The sequence below is a fragment of the Euwallacea fornicatus genome, chromosome 26 (genome assembly GCF_040115645.1).
Source record: "Euwallacea fornicatus isolate EFF26 chromosome 26, ASM4011564v1, whole genome shotgun sequence".
Classification (NCBI taxonomy): domain Eukaryota; kingdom Metazoa; phylum Arthropoda; class Insecta; order Coleoptera; family Curculionidae; genus Euwallacea; species Euwallacea fornicatus.
The window spans coordinates 2120908-2140131 of NC_089566.1; the positions used below are offsets into that span (position 1 = coordinate 2120908).

At 36.8% G+C, this 19224-nt stretch overlaps 2 protein-coding genes across 3 annotated transcripts in view; both read left to right on the forward strand.

Moving 5' to 3' along the window:
* The first annotated feature begins 1360 nt into the window (after nt 1–1360).
* On the forward strand, nt 1361–9916 carry Gli (carboxyl ester lipase-like protein Gli). 2 transcript variants are annotated; one of them, XM_066296725.1, is made up of 8 exons: nt 1361–1883; nt 5451–5729; nt 5785–5934; nt 5992–6354; nt 6873–7236; nt 7290–7969; nt 8033–8157; nt 9281–9408. In XM_066296725.1, the coding sequence occupies exons 1-7, from the start codon at nt 1575–1577 to the stop codon at nt 8150–8152; spliced, it is 2265 nt and encodes a 754-aa protein (XP_066152822.1). In that variant the 5' UTR covers nt 1361–1574; the 3' UTR covers nt 8153–8157; nt 9281–9408. The 2 variants fall into 2 exon arrangements, with proteins under 2 accessions (XP_066152822.1, XP_066152821.1); XM_066296724.1 differs by having other exon boundaries at nt 1364–1883; nt 8033–8148; nt 9281–9916.
* Nucleotides 9917–12041: 2125 nt separating this feature from the next.
* Nucleotides 12042–19224, forward strand: part of exp (expansion) — a 79461-nt gene continuing 72278 nt past the window's right edge. Inside the window, exon 1 of the mRNA XM_066296770.1 lies at nt 12042–12230. Coding sequence (XP_066152867.1) covers nt 12166–12230 — 65 coding nt within the window. The 5' untranslated portion in view covers nt 12042–12165. The remainder of the gene's footprint in view (nt 12231–19224) is intronic.

Genomic DNA, 19224 nt, shown 5'->3' on the forward strand with positions numbered 1-19224 from the left:
CGGTAAAACTCCGCCTTTTCGTAAGATACTGTATACAAAATGTTTCAGTTTTAACAAGCGTTCTTTCAGGGGATGGTGCAAAATTGCACTATAGGGAGTTTTTTGTAAATAAACGTTACGGGAAAACTATTTATTAGCAAACATACAGGGGGTTAAAATTTCGGGTTTTTTTTTTGTTTTTCTTAGCAACTCTTCTTGTTTTTGAGTTATTTAATTTAAATTTGGAACGCACTTTTCTCACAAGAGTCCGTGTCAACTTGCTTCTGAATTCGCTTCGAAAATCTGCAGAGCAACATTTTCTGAAGGGTCCGGTTCTGTTTTACTGACCCAAAATGTTTCTTTCAAATGATAATGTGCATATAAATCAGAAAAAAAATGTATCACGCAACTGTTTAGAAGGTTATTTAATATATTAATTTAACAAATTTATTGTATAAGAAGGTTTTGTTATATTTCGAAATTTAGAGGACTCCACTGCTTTTTTCCCAATTAACACCCGTAATTCTGCCCCTGATCATCGAAAATTTAATAATTTGATATTTAGTGAAAACCTCACAAAAAAAAACCTAACTAGTCATGCAAAGTATCGCGTCTATTTGAGTTCTGTGTACTGGTGTGTTCCGAATACCTATTGTAGCACAATAGTACAAATGGGGTGTTTTTCCTCATTCTTTTGCAAATTGCAGCAAAATAAATGACAGATATAAAAAGTGGGAGAGACAAAAAAAGTTCCTTAAGTGAAGGCGAAAATTTATTAATTTTTAAGGAAAACCTCTTGGCGTATTCAAAAAAATGTTTGTGATTGTTCAGTTACGGTTGAGACATGATTTCTTTTGAAAACATTCTTCAGTTCAGTGACCAACAGATCGTTGAACACTTTTGAAGAAAAAACCGGCACGCCATTGCTTTTTCGGAAAAGAAAATTCATTTTTGAGCAGCCAATCGGCAAACCGCTCGACTTCTCGGCAAGAAGTTATGGGGAGGAAATACGAATCGCAAGTGCAACGCCATTTTTCGGGCGGAACCATTTTTGAATTGCAGTTTTGGTTCAAATTCAGTCTTTCGAACTCGAGGTGCGTTTGATTGAAAATTAAACTGCAAGTATGGATGAATGATTAAAAAAAATTACAAATCATTCACATCAGATAAAGTGCCACGTAACTTTATATTTCGCTTAGTTTACCACAAGGCTCAATTTTGCTCACACAAAGGAGACCATTTAACGGCAAGTAAGGTTAAAAGAGAATTTGACCGCCAATTAAACTTCACCGAGGGAAGTAATTAACCGATGTGTCATAGCACATGCTCCTATTGTTCCAATATTATTTCCTAAGCGAGATAAGCCGCAATCAGATAAACAATATTATACTCAGAATAAAGTGCGTAACGTTCGTCAGCCACTGATCATCTACACATTTCGTAGTTTTAGTGGTACCATCTTCATGGGTGTGTCGTGAAATTAGCGCAGTACGTACCTGCCCAAGGTGCGGTCATATTACGGGCAAGAACGGTTTTCACCTGCGATGACGTCAGCCAGGTAAACGAAACGTTGCCGCTGTAGTAAACAGTCCAACATGGCGGTGTACCGACAACAACAGATCGAATTGATTTTGTTGCTAGTTATTGTGTTTGTGAGTGACATAGTTCTGGGCCAGTACGATCAATGGGGTTTCAACTATCAGCAGGTTCCGAACACGCCCACGTATCCACACTCTTACCACCCGCAAGGACCCTTCGGGTATAATATCCCTAATCCTGGTGATAAAGACTATAGAACCTACGTATACAAAGGTCGCAGGTACGGCCAGCAGAATGGTTTCTACGGGGGGATGCCTGGAGACCCTAGAATTCGAGGCCAGGATGATAGATTCGTGTACGATAGGGTGAGTCGAAAATTTTATGCAGATTTGCTGGAGGTCAATCACTCCATTATTCGCTTGATGATTGATTAAAACGAAATACATTTAAGAAGTAATCTCGTTAAGGACGGATTACGAACGCAACTGCGGTAATTATTTATAAAGCAAATTACAAAGTAAATTACTAAATTATTTGTTAATAAATGTCCCCATCAATTACAGCCTAATAATGAAGGAAGCGTTAGTGGTTAATAAAGCATCTGAAATAAACTCACTCTACAGCCAAGATGCAGCTGCACAGGAATCTTGAATATTCTGTGTTTTGTGGGTGGTCTAGTGAAAAGGGGCAAGTTGGCACAGAGGTGACTAGGTTTACACATTGGAATTTGTCACTCTCGGCGATAATTTGCAAGCAACAATTTTTAGTTAACTTGCCTTTATCTTAAACCTTTTGGAAGAATCGTTGATTTCCTTTGGCCAAATATCAAGATTTGACACCTTTTTAACTTCAAATTTCATATTTAGAATTGTCCCGAATAGATAGAACACGAACATTTGCGAAAAACATCGATTTATAGGCCTAAGGGCGAGAATACTACCTAATTTCAAATTTAAATATCTCGAAAACTGCCAAAAAGGCGTCAAAAAATGCATTTTTATTAAAAAGTACTACAAGATCATTCACGGGAAATAGCAGCAGCAAAATATACGTAACTATGTAATATATACAGTCAGTCACGTACACCCTGTGAACTGCATATAACTGATAAACTAATGAATGTATTTTCTTATGTTAATTATGTAACAATACTCCTCTAATAACAATATATAAATATTTAAAAAAAAATTATTTATTTACATTTCAGTTTAAATAATTTTTTTCTTGCGAGGTCCTTATCAATTCTTTGGAAAATAAAATTATATTTTAAAGAAGCACTAGATCACCACTCTCTAGTGGTCCACTTATTTAAAAATTTTATACACAAAATCATAGGTAGAATAGAAACACCAACGAGGATTCAAAGTTCAATAATTAAATTTAGAAATCAGAAGAACTCTCACAATGAGATAGCAATCGCCATGAGTTTACCTCGCAGTATAATTTAAACAGTCATTAAAAACTATAATGATCGAGGAAATACAAGGAGCAAAGCAAGATTTGGCCAAAACGAAACGAGAGAGATGTGCGGTAATTTAAAAAAAAAAGTTTCTTCAGAACCCAACACAAGTGCCCTAAAACTTGTTGTAGTGATTGAAAATGATACCGGAAAGACTGTTAGATTTGAAACAGTAAGAGGTATGATGTGATCAAATAACTATCATGGAGGAACACAAAGAGGAAAACCACTAATATCTGCAGCAAATAGACAGAAGAGACTAAATTTTGCTAATAATTACTTAAACAATGGCCTCGAGTTTTGGAAAATCGTGCTATTCACTGACGAAAGTAAATTTAATATTTTCGGATTTGATGGAAAGGGTAAATTATGGAGAAAAGCGAATAAAGAACTGAAACCTTAAACTTTAGGGTAAACTGTTAAACATGGAGGAGGTAACGCCACTGTTTGGAGTTCAGCGTCAGCGGCTGGGGTTGGAAAATCGATCTTCACTGACGATGGTACCATGAACCATGTAAAATATTTAAAAATATTGCGGGACAATTTGATTCCATCAGTTAATAAATCGGAGCTTGGCGATCGGTGGACATTTCAACAAGATGACGATGCCAAGCACAGAGTTCGGGCTGTTCGTGAAGGGATCTCACGTAGTGTACCTAAAAATGGCACACACCTCCTCAGTCGCTTGATTTAAACCCTAAAGAACACTTATGGGACGAACTAGAAGGAAAGGTTAAGATTAAAAATAACTAACAAGGAACCGTTAAAAAGCGCTTTAGAAACTGCATGGGCAGAAGTACCCTCTGACGTCACAGAAAATTTAGTTCTATCAATGCCAAGGGGTCTTCAAGCAGTTCTCGACTCAAATGGAGGACCAACCAAATGTTAATCATAAACGAATGTTAAAACTAATAGATCAATCACATCTATAAGTGCAATGTGGATTTTTGTGAGTTAGAAATTCTTGATCGCTATTTTTTATTTAAACTGGAATGTAAATAAATAACATTTTTCGTTATATTTATGTATTGTTACATAACTCACAAAAGAAAATATATTTATTACTTTATTAGTTATGTATATACAATTTGCAGGGCGTGTGACTGACTGTACCTAGAATTTTTTATGGTAAATTTAATGGTTTCCGAAGATTTATAAAAATTTAAGGTTTTTCGAAAAATGTTGTAGAATTGAATCGTACGTCCGATTAGTGAATCGCTGCCTATCCAACCACGTCCATGATCTGCACTGATCAAAACGATCAACGTATATTAAAAAATTGAACCTTACGAACTTTCCATATCATTCAATAAACATTTCAAGACATTGTTTACGATAAATAGAGGTATTCCTGCATAAGGGCGTTCAAGTTTTTCAAATTAGTGCAAGTCCAAGCCTTTTCGAGCCTTGCAAGTGCCCGGTTTGCAGTTAAATTTTTATTTGCGTTGTTGAAGTGCTAAACGTATCTAACAAAAAAAAACCGTTAAAAAATGGGACACCATTATGATTTGCTGAAATCTGAGGCTTGGCGAGTCATTAGACCACACCAGCACCGGGCAGTTGCCCAAGTGTCTGGCGTAAGCCAAAATGTAATTTCACGACTTTGGAATCGCTTCTTGCGAATTGGAATTATTTGTCAGAGTTAAGGTCAAGCCAGACCATCGTTAACATCGTCTAGAGATGACCGTTCTCTTTTACAATTTGCGGGGAAAAATCGATCGTTAGATGCAACATTGCTTCGAAATGAGTTTTTGCCCCTGCTGCCGGGAGACTAATTTGAACATAAACAATAACAAATCTCCTTCACAATGTTGGGTTATATGCCAGGATGATTTGCATGCAATTAACCGCAGTCTATAAAAAGACGGGAGGAATATGGGCAAATGAACATATTCATTGGGGCGACCCGCCGTACATGATAACGGAATAGAAGGAGTGAAGCAATCAGCAGGTTCTCCTAATGTCAATCCAATCGAACATGCACGAAATGCTCTAGGAAGACGAATCACGAGAGGAACTTGCCACCACGAACGATTTTTGAACTTCAGAGATTGCTCTTCGTGAAGAATGTAATCAGATTTCTCCAGCAATGCTCACAAGTATTATAAGATGAACGCAATCACAGTGTCGAGCCGTTCTAGCAGTCCGGGGTGATCATACGCACTATTGACATATGATTTCCATAATGTTTTAATGAAAATATTGTTTTTAGAAGTAATTTTTCAGTGGATTGATTGATTCATTCATTATGTGCGGTTCTAATTCAAAAAAAAAAACTTATTTAAACTTGCCTACATGACTTAAACCAACACATAAGAAGTTCAACGTTTAATTACCATCAATTTTAAATGTTTAGCATATTTATACAACGAATTTCTTTTCCGTCACAGATTAATTAGGAAAATTTTAAATATCCGCGAATTTGTTTGAGCAGTGTATATTTAAATGATCTTACTTTCTTACTTGATGTCAGCAAGGGAATCCAGAACCAATCCTCCCGGGTGTACTTGGACTATGGCGGGAAGACCTTCAAGGCAAAAGAAGGGAACAAACCAAAGAACTTCAGCGAGACATTTTCGCACGAACCACCCATGGAGAAATCCAAGGCTTTCAAGTATACCTCTTCGACAACCCTAACCCGGAATCTAGCTACAGGCCCGGAGCTGAATTTATTGAGCGTCAAATGGGTGTAACCAGTGTGTTCTTGGGGATACCTTACGCGAAGCCACCTATAGTAGAAGGCAGATTCAAGGTAGCTTGCTGGCTTCTGTTTTGGTCCGAATATATTATATTATTCTGCGTTTTAGCCTCCAAGACTCCATAGAGGTTGGCAGCTTCTTCAAGCAGTAGATTTCGGGCCTGCCTGTCCTCAACCAGCCAACTACACCGGAGCTAATGCAGGAATACGAGATATGGATGAAGATTGTTTATACTTAAATGTTTATACTCCAGATATGGTCTGTTATAGCTTCGATAAAAAATGTCTTCATCCTAATGGCAAACTTCTTTTTCAGCGAGAAAGCGTTTCCCAAAAGTATCCAGTAATGGTTTATATTCACGGTGGGAATTTTATCCATGGAGCCTCAAATTTATTTCCCGGGCATATAATGGCCACGTTTTACAAGGTAGTTGTGGTTAGTATAAACTACCGCCTAGGAGCATTAGGATTTCTGAGCACTGGAGATGTGAATTCCCCTGGCAATTACGGGATTCTGGACCAGGCCATGGCTTTGAAGTGGGTGTATGAAAACGCGGAAAATTTTAATGGAGACAAGGATACTATTACGTTGTTTGGTCCAGGGGCTGGAGCTGCTTCTGCAGGGTTGCTGATGGTGGCTCCTCAAACTAGAAACATCGTTAACAAAGTGATAGCTCAGGTAACTTAGTCGAGGCTTAATCATTATTAATGCGCTGTCTTTTCTGCAAGCCAATTTCCATAAAACCGTTAAAAAATAGTCTACATGCCGGGTATATATGTAATTAGCCAGATAACAAATGATAATGAAACACACAAAGAAAATTCTAAGCGATTTGCAGTTTGTAAGTATGAACTAAAGTTGTACTAACACCCACCAAACTGGCGCACTACGGGGGTTTCAGCAACGATGGATAAATTAATACTCGTAGATTAACATGAGATATCGATATTATCAAAACTAACCTCATGTGGATTTCATGTTTTTGATTTCAAACAGATTTTTTTCGTTTTTTTTCTTCATCAAAACATTAATTGTACTATATTTAGTACAGCTGCGGTAGCAATCTCAACCTTGGAGTGACTCGATGTCAAATTCTGGGTTTTTTTGAAAATTAACTTGCAGTTAAAATTAACCACACACCAATAATAGGGCCCTAAAATTCAGCTTTTGTGATAACTAACAAAGTTTTATGACAGAGCGGGTCGGCTACAGCAGACTGGTCCATGATCTTTGACAAATACAGAGTCCAAAACACGAGTTTAGTATTCGGCAAACAAATTGGTTGTCCCACTGAGTCTTCTTGGAGATTGATGAATTGTCTCCAAAACTCCAGGAGTGCTTTTGAGATTGGAAATGTGGAGTTTCCTCCTGATGTAGGACTATTCCCTTGGGCTCCCGTTATTGAAATGAATGTCTCAATGCCCTACTATGAGGGTTGGTACGAGGAAAACTGGCACTTCATGAATGAAAGTGCGGAAAGTTTGATTAAAAAAAGGATGTTTAATCCTGGACTGAGATACATGACTGGGATTACTCTTCAGGAAGGAGCAAATTTTATTAGTAAGTTTACGTTTTTAAGTACATTTGAGATAAGTAATTGAACAATACTTTAGCTTCTAATAAAACTCTGGAGGACAAGTTTTTTGAAATAGATCAAGAATTTTTTGACCAAAAGGTCTGGGAATTGGTGCGGCGCTACAATTACACATTAAACCCCTATGGAATCTTTGACGCCATTAAGTACATGTACACCTATTGGCCTGACCGCCGTAATAAAACTATGATCAGGGAAAAGTACATCCAGCTATTGACCGACTTCCTATACACCGCTCCTAATGACAAACTAGTGAAATTACTGATAGAGCAAAACGTGCCAGTTTTCATGTATGTCCTGAATACCACAATAGAATCATTTAAACTCCCTGAATGGAGGAAAGTGCCCCACGACATTGAGCACTACCTCATAAGCGGAGCCCCATTTATGGACGTGGAAATGCTGCCTTCCAAAGAAAGGTTTGTCAGAAACCAATGGACCAACAACGACAGGAACATGAGCCACTTTTTCATGCAGGCTTACGTCAATTTCGCCAGATACGGAAATCCCACACACACTCAAATCTTAGGAATACATTTCGAAGAGGTCACCAACGGCAACTTGAAATATTTAAATCTCAATACTACTTTTAATTCAACTATCATGTGGAATTACCGACAGACTGAATCTGCGTTTTGGATGGAGTATGTTCCACAGCTTGTTGGCCACTTGGTGCCTACCTACCCCCCCACAACTGAGGTAGGTTCGATTTTTTTTAAGACGCATATAATCATATATGTATAAATAAATATATTTGTATAGTTCTGGTGGGAACCTCGTGCGCCCTTACAAATTGCATTTTGGACAATGTCCGGGTTCTGTTTGCTGCTGATAGTTCTCCTGGTTCTCTGCTGTATGCTGTGGAGAAACGCAAAGAGGTAAGGCAGGTAAAGGAAACTTTCAAAACATTATCGGGACGGTAGTGGATATAGGAAGTAATAATTATTAGGTAGTTCCAATGGTTCGGTGCAAGAACTGCATGTTTGTATTAACTAATTAGGGTAGGACTGGTAGGTCTAGAATTGCCTAACATCTATATAGAGGCAAAAATAAGTGGAGAATATTGCTTTGTTGTCTTATAAAGGCTCTTAGAATGCAATGAGTTAGTTTAATGACGGACCAACGTTGTTCGATATGCCAATTTACGGGATAATACTTTTTCGTGATTTGAGCCCTGATCTACCATCCAAACCATGTTATAACGCGCCACTGTAGATGCATTCACATTATCTTTAACACTTTTACATGCTATTATTCCGATATTTTCAAATTGAAATTGAACTTAATATCTAATAAACTCAAGGCGCAGTGTAAATAGATATGAAAATGTTTTAAGAGCAATTTATATCAAAAGTCCAGTAAGTGGCCCATTGCAGTACGAGTATATCACAGAGTCGAAAAAATGTCGATGAGCACTGTGAAAATACTTAATGAATAATAATATGTATGATCAAGTTTTTTTATTTTATACTGTTGCAGTTTACAAAAAATCTATATTCTATGTTGATTATAACTTCAAGGAACAAGCAATGTTTCTTGATAATATGGAGAATGAAAGTAATCATACATTTCAGCTTGCCAATATTAAATTCGTTTACTATAAATTTTATAAACATTCGTTAAAAACATTTCTATTTACATGTAAAAAAAATGAATATTGTGACGTTTCAAGATATCTTTAATTAAAATTCGATAAGTTTGATTAGCAACAACATTACATTATCAGATGGTGTGTTGCTTGATTTACCGCCGTAAGTCAGCATTGAGTAAACAGATAACTCAAACAGTACAAAATAAAAAAAAACTCTAAACAATTTTTACACGTATTTACATATGAACATTGGATAAATTGAAAAGTATCACACCCCAGAATATTGCACGCCGTTATAGGACATGTTTTATCTTCTGGTGCAAGTTACATCCAGTAAAGATTTATAAAGATACGATGATGGTTGCTCTAGCAGATTTCCTTCTCTCGACAACTTTCTACAAACTCCGATTTGCTTTCAGATCAAACGATCGATACTACAACAATTTTCTCTACAATTCTGACGCTGAAAACGACGATGGAATAGAAAACACCCGAGGTCCAAGGCCTGAAGAGTACACAGACAAAATTCGATCCCAAATGACCCGAACCAACAGCAACTCTTCACTGCAAACTGTGTCAATGAAAGAAATGCATGGAAATGTCACTCCCAGCCCTACAAGTGATGTAGTCCCCAAAAGGGGTACCCCCGTGGGACAACCTAGGGCAAGGAGCAGATCGCAAACGGCGATGTTGCAGGGCGTTCCGCACACTGATGTGTGACGGTTTTAGTTGACTAGTCTTAAGTTTTGCCAGTGAGTTTCGTCATGAGCTTTAAGGACTGTTAGTGCCAATCTAGGTTGAATGTAATGAACAATCGTGTCCGTCCAGTTTGTTATGTATATATGTTATGTGTTTATTTTATCGGTATTACACAATATTTCATTTCATGATTCATTTTTCTTATATTGTAGTATTGTGTTTTTTCGCAGCCAAAGATGTGTTTGGATGCAATGCTATAGTAATTATCGTTTTTTACTCTAATTACAGATCTCAATGTTACACCAAAAGTATGTGTTTTATTGAAATTCAAAGAGAAAATTCACTAGAATTTTGAATATGTTTTTTTCATTCGATCATATAAAAAAGGCTCGTGCAGGTCTGTATGTGGATTAGTTAGATGAATTTGTGAATAAACTTTCGCCTTTTCCTTTTGTGACCCGAAGGTTATCCAACAGATTGTCTGTTCAGCAAGATACAGATTTTCTACCGAATTTACACCTTTAGTCCAAACGATGCCCAACGTTTCCATAGAAAAGTTATGAATCTCCAGAACGTGTACGTAAAAAACTTTCATATGGATATTTCACACGTGGATATCCACCAGAAATCTAAAGAAGATTTGATTTTTGAGTGTGAAAAATGTAGTTTGCTTTTTATGTATTAAAATTATTAAAGTGTTAAAGACCGGATTAATTCGTGTCAAATTAAGAATAACAATAACAAAATTCAGCCCTGCTAATAACTAATGATATCGGCATGTTCAAGTTGCGGTTGGTATATGGATGGGTTTCCGCCGATAACCAAGCAAAAGCTATGAAAAATGTGGAAAACTTTGTTGTTATCATGCGATCGTGCGGACGCGTGAATTCACTTTTTGATCGGGTACCTCCCCATGAGATAATAGTCATGGAAGTCAGCTGTAATATCAGACCTCTAACACAAACCGATGGCGTCATCGATCTCTACTACCTGGTGCAGCCGTGAAATTAATGTTTAGTGCCATTACTTTCTTTAGTTTCGAATTTTATGTCGAATAATGGAACGAAACCAAAGCCCTGCTGGCCATGATTCGTATTGACTGATACTGATACTGGCTCTTATTATAGACTGATGTATGGTTGATATAGTAACATCGATAGACGATCAGATAACCTTGAAATGTCGCTTTATTATCTTCAAAGAGTAAAATTCTACTTGCATTACAGGGACAGGTGCAGAGCAGCAACATTGGTTTTTCAGCAAAGTCAAATCAATGAAAGGTATTGATGCTCAGTGGTTATGGCTCATGGTGTTCGTTGTGAAAAAGCTATTTAAAGAAGCACTTTTAAATACCTCGTATTGTTCTATTTCGTCTCCAGATCGTGTCCATGCAAGTTATTTATTAACAATGGACGCCAAGCAGCTGTCCACCCGTCTGACTTATGTGGTACCGAATGGACATCGAGTGGCTGTTTTGTGATATGGATCTGCAATGAATATGTCTTATATATCCAAAGAGTGACAGACTATGACGTCCAATCACTGAAAACTCTGTTGTCCTTTTTTGTTCGATGTCTGTCTGTTATTTTGTGTTGTCTATATGTTTTTGTCCCTCCTATCTCTATTTTTACTGACAGATTATTTTTATACTTATATTGTTTTAACGCACCCCCCGTAGACTCTAATAACAGCTACAACACTACTGTATGGGGAAAATTTCAATTTCATATCTCAAAATATAGAGCAATTCTGAAACAAACACCGTGAGTCTCAATAACGAAATGTTCCCCATTTTTTTGTTTAAATAACGAAATAATAGAAAGTTCAAGTATCTTCTGAGACCTTATTTTGACCACCCCGTATAAAATTTTTTACCTGATGGGTACCGTTTTTGAGATAAGTAAACACTCGCTTAGGATATCGTTTTCCTTCTTATACTTTATTACTGTCCAAAACATCACTAGATAAAATTAAGAAAAGGAGTCTTCTATGAGCCCAGTTGCAATATGTCACTGAAAACTGGATAGATACCCTGCAAGTGAAAAACGAAGAAAGGCCAGATAAACAGTTCCCATGCACAAAGGTTCCTGCTATCTCAAATCACTTGTCAAAATGTGTGTGCGATTTGCGGTATGAAAATAATAAAACGACACATCAAATGGTAAAACTAATGAAAAGCAGCGTGTACACCAAATGCCTTTGGTGTGGACTGAAGTACCATCACCGATAATTTATTATGGTGGCGCTCGTGAAAAGCCCCGAGACGGAAATAAAGATTGATTGCTTAACTCGCACACAATAAGTGGTACTAGATATTTTACATTAGGGAGTCCATAAATCAATAACTTCCTAAAATGGAATCCATACTAACAATGGTATCCGACGTATCCTAAACTGATAGTGAAAATTATTCGCCCCTTTCTTAAGTGCGCCTAACAATTTTCATACGCACCTCTTGTTGCTGTTCAGTGTTCACTCACTTCTTAGCGTAAGCGGTACCATTGGTGGTACCCGACCACTGCGGGTGGCGCGCGGTACTCGCAACTTTGGCGCGCCTGTTTTCGATTTTTCGCAAGTTTCCCAGTGTTTTAGTGATATTGCCAAAATGATTACGCTGTATCGGACCATCAAGGGGACCACGAAGGGGAGGAAAAAACGCGAGACCAAACGGTAAGGGAAAATTTGATTTTTGAAAAAAAAAAAATAAAAAAAAAATAAGCAAAAAAACGACGGGGTGTTGCAACTGCGAAGTGTGTTAATTCAAAGGTTGTAACAGATATCGAGATTAAGAAACCAGAGATTTGGCACACGTTATTTTTAATTGCGCCAAATTAAACAATGTGCCGCACTGATTGGCACGCCCGCCATGCAGTAAGACAACCGAACGCTGCATATTTGGGAAAATGCCACTGGCGATCGTCTCAAGGTTTGTGCAGGCCGGTGAAAACTGACCTGAAACTGCCGTAATTATCCTTTAAAAAAATGGAAGAAGCACTCAGCGGACGAACAATATACATAAAATAAGCCGGTAAATAAGAGAAAAAGGAAAATCACATTGTCAATCCTGTGCCTTGCCTGGATATTAAACACTGACATTTAAATGTGAAGGTTTGCTTTATAAAATCTCGGTGCAGTTTTCAGTCGGCGAAACAAGCATTCCTTAAAGGTTTTCTTCGAAACCTTAAAAAACGCCCTTGAATCAATTTCGTTCAGAATGCACTAGTAAAAATAAATAAATAAATAAATAAATAAAAATAAAAAGAAATAAATTGATGTTAAGTAAATAACACGGGAGATTACCGTGATCTAGTATATCATCACCAGATGAAGTATCATTTAGAATTTAATTTCAAACATAATTAAGATGAAATCATTTTGAAACGCCATCAACAGCCTCGGGTATTCCGAACGCATCATCTCGTTACGAAATTTCGAGTGGCCGCGATAAAATTGAAAAGTCACAAGTCACCTCTGCATGTGAACCACAATGCGAGTACCACATTTTTCAAGGAATATGCTCCTAATTACAAGGAATATTCGTCGCTGAAATTCCTATTATTGGCCTGGGTGGTCCTCAAGACATTTACCACATTTGCCTTTCTCAAATGCTACGAAAGTGCATTTTATTGATCCGAGTTGATCAACATCAAGGTCGCTTCATAATAATGGGGTAATAAGAGTATTCTTAATAATTCGGATTGTGTTATGTTACTCAACTAACCTTTTGGTTCCGCTCTTGCGAAATGGCCAAGACAACGGTGGGGCACGTGGAATTGCAATAATGCGGCTTTTTCTGCTTAAATATTGCAAATGTGTAAAAAACGTTAATTAGATCTTTGGAAAGTTGATCGACGTTTGATCAACGGGTATTTCTCTCGACGCCGGGTGCCAGGGGCTGCTGTCAACAGTTCTAGTAAATCAGATCTAAAAGTGAATTTCAGTCCTTCATTGTCGCTCATTAAAATCGCAAAATATTGCACAAAATATAAAATTAAAAACCCCACAGGGCATCCATTTTGAGGACAATTTCGGGAAGATTCGGAAATATATTCTCCCTAGTCAGTTTGTTAACGAAGGTGCCCCTGTCTCGTACCAGTTCGTGCAAGCGAGCATTATTTAACATATACTAGGCTGGGGTTTTTAAAAATGAAACGCCGTGTATATTTATGCTCTGTCGAGATGTATGGTTGCATGCTGCATTCAGATATATACGGTTTGACGTAAGAACAAATGTATTTTTCCGATATGCGGTGCGGCTTCTTAAGCACTGTAACAAAAATTCTCGTTAAATAAAATATTATCAAGACAATATTAAATGCTCGCAATTTGACTTCTGACAAATCAGAAAAAATACTTTTTAACTATTTCTTTTGTCTAACCCTTAAAATAAACGCGGTAGGGCTACTTCGGAAATACGGAGAAGCCCTGTACATGGGATCTCTATGGGGAAATCTAAACTGTCGGAGATATAAGGTGAATTAAATTCAAAAGTTTTGATTTTTGAGTGAAAAATGGCCAACATGAGCACTATGTTTAGAGGGGCTAGTAATTCTTTAGCGCTATTTTAAGGTTGTTTTTACATTGAAAATTTTTTTAATAGAATAATAAATTAAATGTGCCGTTTTTTGATTTACGTTTTCGGCCAAAAAAATAGAAAATAACTCGATTCTAAATTTCAATTAATCATGTGCACTCTTGAGCACCTTTTACCTATTCGACTCATACCTTATCTCTGACAATTAAGAACATCCTCGTAAGAGTTTTTGTACATTATGTTAAATAGGAAATATATTACACAAGTAGATGCTTCCTTTAAACCATATTCAACGTTTTCCCATATTTTTTTAAATATTTAACTCAAAAAATATTTAATTATACGGTGAGTGCAACCATAAAAAAATGAGAAGAACTGCACCCCGAAATTTCATGTAAATTTTTTTTCTATTATTTTGTAAATTCGGTTAGATTTAAAAACTTTTTATTAATTAATTTCGGTTAGATTAGAGACTCCCAGTCAGAAGAAAATTTCATATAGTAGTTACTCCTTATTTGCACGTTCTTACGTTCTTGAGATATTGACGTTGCTCTGATCTCATGTACATTGCAATAGCGTATTTTTCATCATTTTGAAACTCTCCTAGATTTTGATGTTTTTTCACGTATCAACTGAATTATTTATATGGATCTCATAACGACGTGAGAAAGTAAAAAGCAATACATGTCAAATTTCAAATGTTGATTGTATCATACTTCAGCCGCAGACGAATCTCGATCTATATTTCCTTTTTCAATACATTTCATAGGAAAATTATTAATCTTGTAGAATATAACTTTGTGCTGTTGAAACAACTTTTTCACTCACACACTAAGTGTTTTGCGGAAAAAAATATTTTTTCACCTCCCTACCACACTACCAGAATTGGTTCCTGAGAATTTTATTTCTTAGCAATGAATTTTAGCGCTATTTGGGACAAACTAAATGCTTTTATTTCGTAATACCTGTTCTGACCTCTTTAAGTCAGTTTTCAAGATTAGAATTTGAGAGGAATTTCAATTTACTCTCTATCGCGATGCCCCATTGAAAATTGAACAACTTTCAGTAGTAAATGCTTCATCAATAAATAAAATCTACTTTCAATGTGCAATTTCGATTCAGCACTATTAGTTTAGTTTATACCATGTGGTCGTGAGGTAACGCATAACGCAATTATTTCTGAAAGTCTAGGTTACTCAATAAAAACTAGTATCACACGTCCGTTTTTCGCTACATTAAAGAATCAGTTACTTTACGCCCTGCGGCGCATTCACAGTCTTCACCGACGGATGCGTCCTAATGCGTAGAGTGAATAGGCTGAACGCGACTTCAGTGAACCGTAATTGGTTGTGAACGACTCGAAGCATTCATCGGATAGCGATGAAATATTTTTCCCTCAAAATGCCGCACAAACCATAGAGTGTCCCTTGAAATTTAACATGCTCTTGAAACGTCCGCCGAAATGGACATTAGTTAACTAGCAACAGGGACAAAAAAAGATTTATTTATCAATAAAATGTTCAAGTTGGAGAACATCTTGCACGTAATAATGCCTTAAATGGCGGGTAATCGACACGAAGTACCTTTAGCTTACCCAAATTAACTTTGCGCGTGAAGTGATACGCGTAATGACAGAGAGATCATTTGACAAGAATGAGATAACACTAAAATATTAAAAGAATGAAACATATAGCCCATGACAAAAGCGGAAAGTAAAGGCAGTTTTATCTTGTCCTTTATGGCTGAACCCTTAATAGACTCGATTTGTTCATAGCGCCGTACGCCTTTCCACAGGATAATAGTTAAGTAAGATGGGACGAGATGCAGATGATCAACGAACAGCGCAGATGGCTACATAACTCAGGTACTATTAAGGTACCTTTTTAATATTTATTTATGTACGAAATTTCTATTAAAAAATATCACATTCTATATAAAAATGAAACTAAAATCACATTACAATTATATACAAAAATGTACAAAGCTTCTATTTAACATATTTTATTACAATTAATCATTATCTGTGCTATTTTCAGACTTACTGTCGTCATTTTCGTCACTATAATTGTTATCACCCTTGCTGTCTCATGTAAAATCTTTTCACTTCGTTGCATGTTCACAATACGATCACAACACGATATCTACTCATTTACTGTAAAATTTTCAAAAAACTTATTACAATATTCCTCAACTAAATTCAAATGATTTTTTTTTCAATAACGCATCATTTCATTGCTTCCCATACTAGTTCTATCGGATTAAGATCTGGAAAGTATGAGGGTTACCTTAATACTATATGTCCTTTTCGTGTAAAAATGTATGAATTTTAGATGTTTTGTAAGGGGTTTTATGAAGTTTCACCATATTACACAGTTCAATTTTTCTCATTTGGTCATTACAAGAAATATTTTTGTCTTGCGACCATTTCAACATTTTAACTTTCGTAGAACTCATGGTGGACCTTTATTAGATTTAATATATGGTATGGCGCGTTATGGATGGCAAGGGCGGTCTTTGGAGGCAGATTAGAGATAAGCTTTTCTTCCAGCCGTTTTGCGTAATTGTTAAAGTTCATGTCGTTATGACAGTCTCCTAATTTTTGATTGGTCCTAAATTTAAAATATACATTTGGCACAAAACGACTTTTGCCTCCTGCGTTAACAGTAATTGATCGTTGCTTTCTAGAAATTGGTTTATATATGTCTTCATTAGAATTAAAGCTCCAAGCTTTATTATGAGTATGGAAAGAATGTACATGGCTTTCGTCCATATAAAACACAGGATGATTCTCACTACGATACAGAGTTATACCCCTCAAATAATGAAATCCCGTAGTTCGAACGTCTAGATTTTTCGTTAATAATTTCCTGTTTCTTTTCGTTTTTTACCTTCCAAACCACATAGACTGTACAATATTTTTTAAACTTTGACTCTTAAACATCCCGAATAATTATTTTCGTTTTCTGACACTCAAAAAAATAAACGATTCGCCATTTTCTAAGATTTTCATTTCTTGGGAAATCTTCTGAAGGGTTCGAAGACTCAAACCAGTAGCCCTAGCAACTCGTTCTTGAACCGTATCAAGTGATTTCAGCGGTTTGTTCCGATCAGCTTCGCGTCTCGCAAAATCCAACGCGTTTGCAACAATTTCGCGGGCTTGACCATACAATATGCTATGCTAAACTTTGGATTTAAAAATCTCTACGTCACCCATTTTTCTGCAACTTTGGGGCTTTGCAAATCGTCACGCGTGCGCACTAAACGAAGTAAAATTGCATAATTTTTTTTTCGAAGTGTACCTCACCTGTTTACTACGCATCCAATACTTTATCACTTCACCCGTAAAGTTAACTTGGACGAGCTGTGCTAACTGAAAATAGGTGTTTTGTTGAGATACGCTAACACCTAAATCTAAAGGTGCAAACGACCAATAATAAATTTTGGAATATTATTTTCCGAAAAACGAAGTTCTTTAATACGTTTGGTCAAAAACATGCAGTGCCGTTAAGGACAACTTGATGCGGCCGAAGATTACTTTAACTCTCTAACCCTCAGTTTTAGAAATAATGCGTCACACTGCATACCCACGTGGTATTTTTTCGAAGATTGACAGCTACGAAAATGTTTCACATTTGACGTCGAGCGTGTACTGAGTGTGCGTCTGACGAGCCCTTTGCTTGATAAAGTAAACACGGAAAAAGTACGTGTGAACGGCTCGACCTACTCGCCGGACACACTCGGTATATGCTCGACAACACCTATGAACGCGTTCCTGGCAAATATGATATTTAAGTTTCTTATGAAAAGTGAGGAAAGATAGGGAATCTGCGTCTTACTACTAAGGTCATTTAGTCTTATGGCCTTTGAAAAAAAATTATACCGCATGCATTTTCCTCCATTTAGGGCTGTAAAAATAATGTACGTGTGATTTGATTTTTATATAAAATAGATAAAAAAGGAAAATGACATATAAATATTTATGAAGTTTTTCTCGGCCCAGCAGGGGCGCAACAGGCCGATTTAGGCGAATCGAATTGCTCCCAAGGGAACAAAAAGCTTTCCTGTGGCTCTCAATGAGTCCCTAACGATTTCTTCGTCGACATTCGAACTTTGTTCAAGTTTTTACTGATCAACTCTTTCGTTTCTCCGTGAACTCTTTCATTTCCTTTTTTTCCCTCTTTAAATTATGACGATTATCAGGAAGAGTGGTCATCACTGGAAAAACAACGGTTCATCAAGAGATCGACGCACCTTTTGTTACATAAAAAGAACGGCCTGCACGAACCCCGGAACTGTTCGCGTGGGTTCCTGGCCAATCAGCACTTCCCCAAATCGACTTACACAAGACAACACAATTACCAAAAATTGTCGTTATCGAAGGATCTTTGGTGTCGTTAGAGTGAAAGGTCGATAGGCTGTCAAATTACCGAACTTGAAAACCTATTATTAATCTATTGAGTTGTGCTGGCAGGAATTCGTCCTGAAACACGATTTGGAAAGTAACAGCATTGACACTAACCTTATTTAACTCTAATATCTGCATAATTGGTATGCAAAAGTAAAGCGTTTACGTGGATGTTCATCATCGTCATATGGTGCTGTATGTTGCGACATCCACATAGGAGGAACGTGAATATTTTGAAATCTGTTTGGGAACACGCTTAACAACAAAAGGGGGCCTAATTGGCTCCTGTAGTGGCTCATTAATTTGAAACCTAATAACTGAAAACAATTAAGCTTTAAATACGGCCTATCTAAAGGAAAGCGACATTTTTCATTAATAACCCGCGATCAATTTTCTATCATCTGAGATAGCTCCCTTAATAACCACAAGCTCTTATTAAGTAATAATTAAAAAATTCTAGGTCAAGTAATTCAATTTCATCCAGCTAACTGCACTTAATAGATACAGTTATTATTTTAGTATGCAGCGTGATCATAAAAATTGTTCCAAATAAACGCGGTGTTTCTCTAATTATTATTTATCACGAAGCTCGACTGGGAGATCACTCTTCATTTTCCCCTTTCTTCTGGTCGGTGGTGGTAGAAACGTCTGAAATTTTTGCCTGATCTGACCGTACGAGAAACCAAAACCCGATATGCAATAAAGTGACGCGTTACCCAACGCCG

Coding starts and splice junctions, on each gene's coding strand:
- Gli (XM_066296724.1), top strand. CDS start 1,575: ATGGCGGTGTACCGACAACAACAGATCGAATTGATTTTGTTGCTAGTT. Junction 5,730..5,784: donor TAGTAGAAGGCAGATTCAAG/GTAGCTTGCTGG, acceptor TCTGCGTTTTAG/CCTCCAAGACTCCATAGAGG. Junction 7,970..8,032: donor CCTACCCCCCCACAACTGAG/GTAGGTTCGATT, acceptor ATATTTGTATAG/TTCTGGTGGGAACCTCGTGC.